The sequence below is a fragment of the Abrus precatorius genome, unplaced genomic scaffold, assembly GCF_003935025.1.
Source record: "Abrus precatorius isolate BTA unplaced genomic scaffold, Abrus_2018 Scaffold2, whole genome shotgun sequence".
Taxonomy (NCBI): Eukaryota; Viridiplantae; Streptophyta; class Magnoliopsida; order Fabales; family Fabaceae; genus Abrus; species Abrus precatorius.
The window spans coordinates 32,049,474-32,061,376 of NW_020874362.1; the positions used below are offsets into that span (position 1 = coordinate 32,049,474).

Here is an 11,903-nt window from a genome sequence, read left to right on the forward strand (position 1 = left end):
CTAACTCTCAATTTTTTTTTCCTTGTATAGAATGACTGATAAAGAAGTATTTCATACTCAACAAGTTAATGAGCAAAATATGGGGCGATCACATGATGTTTCTACAAATCAAGAAGTTAATTGGACTCCTCTTGAAACTGAAAGCTCTCTTTCTACGGAAAGTTCTCTTCCAATTAAAACTTGTCAAATATAAATTATCGACAATCATAAGACAAGCAAACATATACTTTGCCAAATATAAATTATTTACACACAAACTAAGCTAGTGTGTACAATTCTTCTCAAATGCTACTAATATAATAAAATTTTCAAAACAAATGCAAGGACATTCAACCAGAAACGCAAACAAAGCCTTGATACTTAGCTATTGTGTTTGCGTATAAATAATAAATAACGTGAAACAGGCAAGGCAAGTAAAGGCATTAATGGAAGCATGAAAAAAAAAATATCCATCATAATATTCCTATTGTTCAAAGATACAAAGCAGGACAAATCTGTGATCCATAAGCATGTATACTTCTGAACAGTAAAAATGCTTGAGCTTGGCATATAATTTTGACTAAAATGCAAGAAAATAAGAATCAAACCTGAGCTTTTTTTTTCCAAATATGTTGATGCTTGGTCTGAGTAAGAATCTGAATCCAAATCCAAATAAAAAATCAACAATGGTAAAAAAGAAATCCAAAATAAGAAAAAAAAAATCTGAGTGAATCCAAGATGTTTGATGATGCTGTGAGAGTGTTTGTGTCGATAGTGTTATGAAGATGTCGATGGATGTAGACGGTGATAGGGTTAATCTAAAGGCGTCAATGGTGAAGTTCTGATGTCGATAGGCGTTCTGATGTCTGTCACACTCCAAAATTTCCTTACTTTTAGGTTAATTACTAATTTTATCAATATAAATAAATTAGAATTAGATCATATATATATATAGTTAGAAATTAAAACACACTTAGTCAAATTTACCGAAAAAACAGACAAATTAAGGAAAAACTGGGTAACGAATTATAATGTGTAATCTAATTTTTATAAAAATAATTACCTAAAAAAATTTTGTTTTTATAAATTTATACTATCTTAATTATGTATTGCAAAATTTATAATCAATTTTGGTGAATAAAAATAGAAAATAAAAAAAAATAGGTTACAACATTGGCCAAAAAGACCAAAATACCCTTAGATTAGGCCTAGAATGAAGACCCAAGTTGGATAAGGAAATGATAATGAAAAATTCTGAAATTTTTATGACAAATTATTGGGCCAAATGAGGCTATATTCGTTCAAGAACCAGACCCAAACCTCAACTAGAAAATTTAAACCAATTTTTTTAAATTCAGCACTCAAAGTGGTGTGAAAAGGGCTAGGCAAATGGACCAAAACTTCCAATTTTGTAATCCTATCTTACCCAACCCAAATGACACGGTTTTGGCACAAAAAAATAGACTATATTTGTCAATAATTGGGCAAAATATCAGCTGAAGTGAAGGAAACCAATAAGAAAGAAGACTTGGTTTACTAAAATTCCTTGATGATGACATAGGGTCAATCGTTCAATCCCTAACCAAGGAGCCTAACCAAATGCCAACTAAACTCAACCAAACTAAGCCAAAAATAGTGTTATGTGAGAGGTTAAAATCTGAAATTAGAAACCAGGAACTAAAGGCAAACAAACCAGAAACACTTAGGCCAACTAAATAACATCACAAGGGTCCAAAATATCCACTTGGAGCATGATTATTAGGGGCCACTTTTCACCTTGATAAAATTTGAATTTGGGAAAGCCTCCAACAGTAAAGTTACTCCACTTTAACCTATCTAAATGGTCGTGCACCCTCTGTCCCATAAAAACACAAGAAAAAAAAATTAAAAAGCATTCCCCAAATACAAGGCCTAAATTCACGTGTAAATGGAGGAAATTGGATTATCTAGCCAAAATTCCTAAATCCAGCCAAACCAAACTCTTCTATTCACCTGATCACATCCAACACATGCTAAAAATAAACCCCACCACTCAGCCATGTCACTCTCCAAGCCAACAAAGTAGGAAAAACTCCAAACACACCAAATAACTCCACCACCAAATTTAGCAAAAGAATTTCAACATTTAAGTACTTTTTTGAACAAGCTCAAAGCTAACTTGGAAGGGCAGTAAAGAGGCTCAAACCAGACCAAGAAAAACAAGAGAAAGAGAAGATCAAAACATCCTTGCAACCTCACCCAAAAAGGCAAAGATAAAATCAAGTAAGAGAGAGGAGTATAGTTCATAAATTGGGGGAATACTTTTGCTAATTAATTTTGAGTCAAGGGGAACCCGTAACCCTTTATATTAAATGAAAATTCCAAGAAAAATGTTAAAAACAGCGAAAATAGAAAATTCTGCAGAAAAATCTTAACCAACTGTAAGTGAGTATTTTAAGGAATTTTTATTGATGACTTTGCTTGTTATGTGTTATTGTTATGATATTAGGCTGATTATATGTGAATCCATGCCTTGAAATTGATTGAGGGTTTTGTTAAAATTTTTCGTTTATAATCAGGAGTTTTCTGTAAATATTCTTTTGATGCATGATCTGAGTTCTAAGTTTTTTTTTAAGTTTTATATGGCATAAATACTATAAACTTAGTGAAAATTTTGTGATTAGGCTTTGGTAGAACATAAAAATGAATTTTCCTAAATTTTTAAGAAGATTTACGGTTCTAAGATAGTTATAACTGTTTTTGTGTTAGTTTTTATTTTTAGATTTTTTTAAATCACAGAAATTCTCCTAAGATATTATTATCTTGTATTATCATAGTATTCTTGATATTTTAGATTTATCTTGACTTGAAATAATATTTTAAATGTATTTTTAAAGATTTTGAATGATCGGAAAAGGGAAAAGGGAAAATGATTTAAAAAGGGAGAAATCACTAAGAAATAAGCTAGGGACTCTCAGACAATTTTTGGAACCTATGAAGTATAAGAATTATACGAATATTGACCAAGATATAAAATTCAATTTGAAGGATTGGACCTTTAGATGAGAAAATACTATGATTGGACCATAAATGGACTTCAAGAAGTTTAAAATAATTAATCACATGAGTAGTAGGACCAAAGGAATGTTTTTGACCATATTAAGACCTGGACAATGACTTAGAGGAAAAGGAAAAACGTGCTGGACAACCTGACTTCTTAAAGTTTTGGAAAAAGGACCTAATTGCAATTAACATAAAGTAAAAGGACTAAACTGCAAATAATGTAACATATGATAAAATCTTTGCAAAAATTTTTGTTAGTATTTTATTCATGTAGATAGTTAAATTTTGAAACTTTTCCCACTGGTTTTACTTTGTTTGGATTTAAATTGTATTAGTTATGATTTTTCTAAAATTATGCTACATGAAAATAGTATTATGGGGGCAGTATGCCTTGATTCAATTTCGTTTTAATATCTCTGTGTGGCATTATTTTATCTTTATTTTTTATAAAAATATACTTATTAATGAAACTATTCTCACTGGTTTCACTTTATTTGGAATTGAAATAAAATAGATATGAATTTTTGAATATTATGATGTGTGAAAATGATTCCTGAGAACAGCTCACTTTAAGTTCCTTTATTCTTAAAATTCATGCATGATGTAATTTAATTTATATTTTTATATAAAATTATACTTCATGAGGAAACCATACTCACTGAGTTTACTTAAATTGGAGTTAAAACAAAATACTTATGATTTTCTAAAGTTGCTGTTATATGAAACTAATGGTTTGTGCATACTGCTGAGATACTTGATTTCGTTTTTAAGGATATATATATATGGTGTTATTTTGTTCATATTTTTTCATGAAAATCGATACTATAGGGAAAATATCCTCACTGGTTTGATTAATTTTGGAATTAAAATAAAATATTTATGATTTTTATATTTAACTGATTCTAAGAAGTGAGTTAATGTGAGCAACATAGAATAATTAGGAGTATTTCTTAGATATGAAAGTGATGAATTTCTACTTGTATTTTTCTGTGAAACTATATAAGCAAAGTGAAAGAATGCCACTAATTTCATGAATTTTGATGGTGAATTGAATAACTTATGATTTTTTTATATATGCAGTAGCAAAATTATGTTAACCTGTGACATGTACTAATAAAATTAAAGCACGAATTAATGTATGTAAACAGTTTGAATTTGAAAGTATTTTTACTATGAAATAGTCATAATACTGAAAATAATCCCACTGGTCTCATGTGTTTTGGAAGAGAATTGAATTTATTACAAATTTTACAATTTACTGGATTCTAAAAGTGGCATCATGTGAACAGTAGAAAGAAACTAAGTTAAATATTACTTTTTGTGTAAACATTATTTATGTGTATATTTTTTTTAAAAGTAGACACTTAAAGAAATAAAACCTAGGTGATTTCATAATTTTTTAATTTGTATTGAATTAGTTATGAATTTTACAAATTGATGCATGACATTTGAAAAAAATTTGAAAATAGCCATGTCCATAAAATGAATGATTCTCTTGTTTTAAGAGATGAATGATTTTGATAGTGTGTATCCAATGGGCAGATTAACGGCTAGGATTCATTTTGTGATTATGAAACAGTTCATAAGGACAGTGGTTGAAAACGCCAGGTACAAGCGAGGGGCAAATAGTGTTGGTTTTACCATAGGGGATAGTAAGGTACCCAAATCCTAGCAAGAGACCAAACCTAGCTAATTTGTGTCGCAAGCAGTGGGAAATATTATAAACTATCCTGACAGGCACTAGAGCATACCAAGATTGGTTAGAGTGTGAGCCGCTATGAGTGACCATAATAGAATTTGAGCATGGTTGCTCAATTCCCTATTTGAGATGTTGTACTTATGGCACTATCTGGATTGTGGACACAAAACTCCCAATCTTCAACCCAGAAAATTAAATGAACAATTAATTACTCCATGGAGGAAAGAAATAATACGAATAAAATACTATGAGACGCTTATTCATAAGTTATGTAGTGGTTATTTTTATTCAGCAATTAATATTGCCTTATGAAATAATTTATGAATGATTTACTCACCCTTTCTTTGTTTGTGTCTATTAACTGTGTTATGAATACAGAATGAGTGCTAGGAGTATTCCTATTCCTGAGCAGAACATGACTTTTAGTATGGGGTTAGGAACGTGGAGCCATAATAATGCTAATCAAACTATTATCTTTACAGGTTATGTGATACTAACTATTACTACCATTAACAGCCCCCATAATTATGTAGAGTCCTATTAGAGTTGAGATTCCCTACCCCATGTATTGTGCAATAGCTTACGTGGGCCTTCATGTTGATCCTCCTCTAGATGGATTAGATGACTAGAAGAGAGATCTGCTCGTAAAAAAAAAAAAAATAGTCGACAATGAGGTATATTTAAATTATGAGTGCTTAGAATCTTTTCGTCTGACCTTCATTTTCCTTTAGTTTGTAAAATACTTGAATAACCTAGAAAAGGTATGAGGTCTGTATTAAATTATCTACTGTTGAACAACAACTCTATATATATGTAGATGTGCATTATGTGTGGGATATATGCCTTCATCTATGTTTATTGAACATGTTAAATTTTTTAGAGTCTCTAAGTTGAACATAGTAACATAATAATTGCAATGAAACTGTTAATAATAACGGGGACGTCTCAATGTCGATGGGGTTCTGATATTTATTTGAGAAAGACGTTGTTAAAAGCTGTAACTTAATTTTTAGGTAATTTACAATATTGCCATTAATAAAAATTACATTCTCTGCATTTCTAGAATTTTGAGAAAAGTATCATGAAAAGAACTCAAAAATTAAAAACAAAAACACCATATAAGCTGTTCTGAATTTTAGTTTTAAAAACTGAAAATAAAAAATTGTTTTTAAAATTTAAATTATCAAACAATTTTTTTAATTTTTAAATTTTAAAAACTAAAAATTGTATTTAAAAAGGGAAATCAAATATGCCCTAAGAATTTCCTAATTTAATTGTTTAGGCTTCAAAAATACGAGATTAATTAAAACAAGAATTTATAAAATCAATTATAAAACTAAGAACAAGGAATACAATACACGTCTTAGTTAAACTTATCAGAGAGGAATATAGGGCGTATGGATTTTCTCATTCACTTCTTTATGTTATTTTTCTGTTTAACTCTAAATCTGATTTCCTTGTGATTATCAATCATTTATACAAATAGTATTAATACCTAATGGTCATATAATATTAATATTCTTTTCTCTAAATTAACATCCCCAATGGTCATGCAAAACATCAATTTAAGAAAACTTAAGGAACATATGAACTTATTAATTTAATAACGATTAGAAAAGAAATATTAGTTTGGTCCACCTAATTCTTTGTCTCATTTTACCCTATAGATCTATTAATTAACCAAGGTACGATCGCCTGACGATATGATTAATTAGGATTAAGAGAGAAGCGCAATAGGATAACATCTAATCACAAAACAGAAATCAAATATAGATTCAAACATCAAAACCCTATAAATTCAGGAACAATAGTTCCTATAACCTGAGCTATGGACTTAGTTACTCATGCTAAAGAAAAGAACTATAACAGTTATAAACAAAGCCATAATTAAAAGAAATAGCAAACTAGAATGTAAGATGTGTTCTCAGTCTTCAAGTACGATCGCTCGAAGCTCCAAATCCCACTAAGAGTGTGCCAAAGATCTCGTGCAAGAGAGACGAGATCCGATGTATCCCAGAGCAAAAGCCAAGATCAAAACGATGTCCTCTATGATGCTTGAGGTCTCCCTTTTAATAGGGTTTGAAAACCCTAAAAACTCTTCATAATTGGGCTTTCCGCAGATAAGCACGACCATGTATGGGCTCGAAGCACCCCCATGCTTATTGAATGGGTCTGGGTGTGCTGACTGCTGCGAAACTCTAATCTTCCTTTGGGCCCAGAATGCACTCAAAGTCTACTTGCGGCATCTTTATACCAAACTGCATAATTAATATATAAATTAGTTATATGAGTTGTAAAATAGAGCTTAATTATAGACTTATCAACTGTCTGGTTATGTTCTAACTTAGCTAATACTTGTATGATAAAATTTCCTAACTGGCCTATGATATTTGGTATGGTTATTTGGCATATTTGGAAGGATCGAAATAAATTTATTTTCCAATAGCTTTTTTCCCAGCCTACTTTTTTTAGCTTGTAAGGCCTTATTTGACGCTGCTTATTTTTTAAATGTTGCAAGAACAGTCCTAATCCTTTGTCCAGAATTACCTTAGATCATGGGAAGATGCAATGGATCCCTCCTCTCAATAACCAGTTGAAGCTGAATGTGAATGGAGCGGTGTCAAAATCCAGTGGAGTAGCTGCCTACAGAGGATTAATTCGTGACAGCCTTGGCAAGTTCATCATTGGCTTCTACTTTAGGCTCAACTCTTGCTCGCCCCTTTCTGTGAAACTTTGGGACCTTTGTATGGGCCTCCATCTGGTGATGCTGAAAAATATTCAGTCTATCTTGATTGAAAGCGACTCCAAGTTTGCCATCAACCTTATTTTGCATATCCAGTCCTCATCCCATCCTCTTTTCACTTTGATCTGTAATATTAGAGAATCTCTTAGGAAGGTTCAATTTGTTAGGTTTTCTCATATATGTAGAGAGGTGAACCATTGTGTTGATTCCCTTGTGAAGATGAGTCTTGACCTCCTATCCCCTTCTTGCTGGTTGGATATCCCTCCCTCCTCTCTGGTTTTTCTTTAAGTTTGGATTCTTGTAACCTCTAGCTTTCTAGGCCCTCTATTTAAGTGTCTCTTTTGTTTGGGCTGTTAAGCCTTGTTTTCTAGCAAAAATGAATGAAAAATAAAATTAGGAGAGTTTAAAGCGTGTAAGTTATAGAATTTCTCGCTATAGCAAGAGAGATAATCTAGAATCAGGCTCTATAGAGTCCTCTCGTTGTAGCGAGAAGTGGATAAAGATTATCTAACAACACTCTTTCTATAACTAGGATTCTCGCTGTAGACAGAATGACATAGCAAGAGGAAAATAGTGGCTGATTTTTTTTATCTGTAGCAAGAAAAGGGCTCGTTGTAGCAAGAGACAACTTGATGTAGCAAGAATATCACAGCTTGATGGATATTTAAGGGTTTTAAACTTAGAAAACTTATATTACAATTCAAATTTTGAACTTTTCACTTTCTCTCAGGTTCCTCACTCTCTTCTCTAAGAAAAACCTTCCCAAAATTCCAACTTTCTTCAAATTTGGACTTGGAAGTTCACCTTGATTGACTTCATCTCAAGGTAATTACTGAGAACATGATGTATTTTGTGTTTTTGAGAATATATTATTGTTTGTTCTTTGTTTGTAAATATGTGCTTGAATGAAACTATTGATGATTTAGTTACTTGATGACTTGAATTACATGTTGTATTGAAAATGTACGTTTTGGACTGAGCTTGGAGGTATTTGACCTTTGACATGGTTGATTGATATGTGATATAAAAAGAAAAGTTGAATAAAATGGAAAGGGAAAAAGATGAAAAGTAGGTTATTATAAAAGTGACAGATTTATAATAAAATGAGAAATGAAAAAGAGAGAAATTATGATAAGAAATGAAAAATGATAAGGATAAGTGTTGATAATTCAGAGATACACTAAAAGTGTAAAAGATGGAGGCAATTTGAAAATCTTGGAGAAATAAGGGTGGTGAATGTTTTTCTTGATTACGCATAATTGATGAGAGTAAAATATCACAGACTTCACACTTATTTCCTGACCTAAACTCCTGACATGCTTTTGCTAAAAGGAGTCATGTTGGCACACGTTGTATCTGTATTGCTACGGCTAACCAACAATTATCTATACTAAGGAAGATCTCAAGGGATCCCAAAGGCAGTCTTTGGTTAAGATAAGGACTCAAAAATATTAATGGTAATAATAGAATGAAATCACAATATTAATGAATATTGTGTATAGAAAATTGCAGTGAAATGTACATGTTATTTCTAATTTGTTGATGTGTTATTTATTCATGTATGACTTGAAAGTAATATTGATTATGTGTAGTAATATGAAAACATCCTTTCTAAAATGTTTCAGGGAAGCAGGAGGACCACTCTACTAATGACCTTTAGAGTAGAGGAAACGTTGTATAATACATTACATTTTTTGTTTAGAGAGTGGCAACGACTCTATAACTGTAGTTTTATTATAGATATTAATAATGAACCTAGTAATGTATGTACTCTAGAAATGAATATAGAATATAGTATTCCCTTTGAGTACCGTGTTAGTGGTAGAATTCGATATACACTCAATCTGTACATATATCGAGGAAGGTCTAAACGCCAAATGCAGCAAATTATTTGTACATCTTTCTTGATCATGACCATATGGGTAGAGCTATCAAAACGGGCAGCCTGGCTCGATATGAGTAGCGGGCTCAAACGGGTCGAGCTTATTTAGCCTAAGGTAAAAATGAGCTTTCATTTTTACTGTCCAAGCCTTATCCTATATAGGCTACAGGCGTCTACGATCTAGCCGGAATAAACTTTTTTTTTTTTTTTTGCTGTTTTCTTTTCCATATTTTTGTAATATACCATTTTTTTACTGTTTATGTAATAATAGACTACTATGTTTTCTTTGCTATTTTCAGTGTTTGTAACAAGACATTTTAGGCTATTTTTGTAATAGCCTAATAAACTACTCGTTTTTTTTTTTAAAGTTGTAACAGGCCACTAGTTTTCTTTTTGTAACAACCATTTTTTTTATTTTTATATACACAATATGTTCACAAAAATATAAATAAGTTCATAATTAAACAAAGTTCTAAAGGTAAAAAGTCCATACACATAATGAGTCCACAAAAATATAAAACAAGTTTACAATATAAACAAAAACGTTCACAAAGATTAAAAAAGTTCATCAAAGATTTAAATATCAAAATTTAAAAACATGAAACTCCTTGAGAAAACTTGGAATCATTAAGAGTAATGGTCTCTTTTTCATTAATATCATCTTCATTATCATATTCTAAAATAAATTTTTTTGACTATGTTATTAAATTTATATAAAGTAAATTTAAATCTTAGATATGACAATTTTTCATTTTAAGAAAAAGAAAAAAAATTATCTTCAAAGTCATATAACCAACTACGTGCACGTTTAATCTCATATATATATATATATATATATATATATATGTGTGTGTGTGTGTGTGTGTGTGTGTGTGTGTGTGTGTGTGTGTGTGTGTGTGTGTGCGAGTTGCCCGAGCCCACATGGCACATGGCCAGCTCGGTTAAAGCCTTACCAGACCAAAATGGCACGAGGTAATTTTAAGCCTTGTTTTTAAGAGCCTAGGCTCGCCCATTTAACAGGTTTTTTCAGCTCAGTCCATTAGGTCTGCCCATTTTGCCAACTCTACATATAGGAAGACTCACTTGGTTCACCTTCAAGTGAGTGATTGGTATTGAGGTAATGGCCAATATGAGTGATCTTGGTGGGAATAAGGGTCTATTCCCAGAGGAGTTAACCGAGATAGAAGGTTGGTATGGAGATGATAACTAGGATCGTCCTAAGTATTTTGAGGTGGAGATAATTGTTCATTAGGACTAAGTTATTTTGATTTGTAAATGGTGTATGTGAGTCCTAATATATTTTTGGAATTATAATTTGTAATTATTAAACTTTGGTATATTAATGAAGCTGATATACATGTATTTTAATTCGGTTTTAGTCTAAATTTACTTATTTCTTATTGTTGTACTACTTGAATATTTTGTAAGTTGAGTAATAAGATGAAAGTTTAAAATTTTATTTAATTTGCTCTATGAATATAAGTAAATTTATTTTATTTCCTCTTTTCAATATAGAATTATTTCACAAAATTGTATTAATAAAATAAGTACTTTACAAGTATTGCACACATTTGACATGAGTCATATTCTATTATGTCACTTATTCTCACCTATTATATATGAGGTCATCATAATGTGAATTTCACTTAATTAAGACGTATTCATATTATAAATAGAGAAGAATTAGACTCATCTAAGCAATTTTAACATCTTGCTTATACTTTGTTAAAATTAAATATAACTTACTAAATCATATCAACATAAAAAACAATTATTCATCTAATTTATGACAAATATAACTTTTTCGTACTCATGTTGGATTTTAACAACGATATTTTTGAATAATTACAAATTCCTTTCCATGTGCATCTCATATCAATATTAAAAAAGTATACATATTTCATTACACATAAAAAATCTATGTTAACCTAGTTTTGGACACTTCTAACTTGAGTCAAAGTCTCTTTTGTCACTCTTCCTTATGATGTCATTAGAATGTAAATTTTACTTAATTAAGACACATTCATATCTATGAATCAAGAGAAATCAAACCCATATAAATAACTTAAGTACCTTGTTAAAATCTAATAGAACATACTAAATCATGTATACTTCAATGACAATTTATTCATTTCATTTATTTTAAAATATAACTTTACCATAGTTATGTTGGATTTTGATAACATATTTTAGAATGATTACAAATTCCTTTCCATGTGTGTCTCATATCAAGATTCAAAAAAATATACCTAATCCTTGACACATAAATGACTTATGTTAATCTAATATTAGACACGTTGTTCCTTATGACATCATCAAAATGTGAAAATTTCTTAATTAAGACTCATTCATATCTATAAATAAAGAGAAATTAGACTTGTCTAAGTGAATTCAACCCCTTGCATACACCATGTTAAAATATAATAAAACATACTAAATCATGTTAACTTTAGAGACATTATCCATATAATTTATGACAAAAAATAACTACCTCATAGTCATGTTGGATCTTAACGTGATGTTTTAGAATGATTATAAATTTTTTTCCATATTTATCT

The 11,903-nt window shown here is 30.5% G+C and overlaps 1 protein-coding gene across 1 annotated transcript; it reads left to right on the forward strand.

The window, feature by feature from the left end:
* The first annotated feature begins 7,283 nt into the window (after positions 1-7,283).
* On the forward strand, positions 7,284-7,751 carry LOC113859844. Its single transcript, XM_027492517.1, has one exon. It carries the CDS (start codon positions 7,284-7,286, stop codon positions 7,749-7,751), a length of 468 nt encoding a protein of 155 aa, XP_027348318.1.
* Positions 7,752-11,903: the final 4,152 nt, after the last annotated feature.

Bases quoted from the DNA above. Each gene is read 5' to 3' on its own strand.
- LOC113859844 (XM_027492517.1), top strand. From the start codon at position 7,284: ATGCAATGGATCCCTCCTCTCAATAACCAGTTGAAGCTGAATGTGAAT.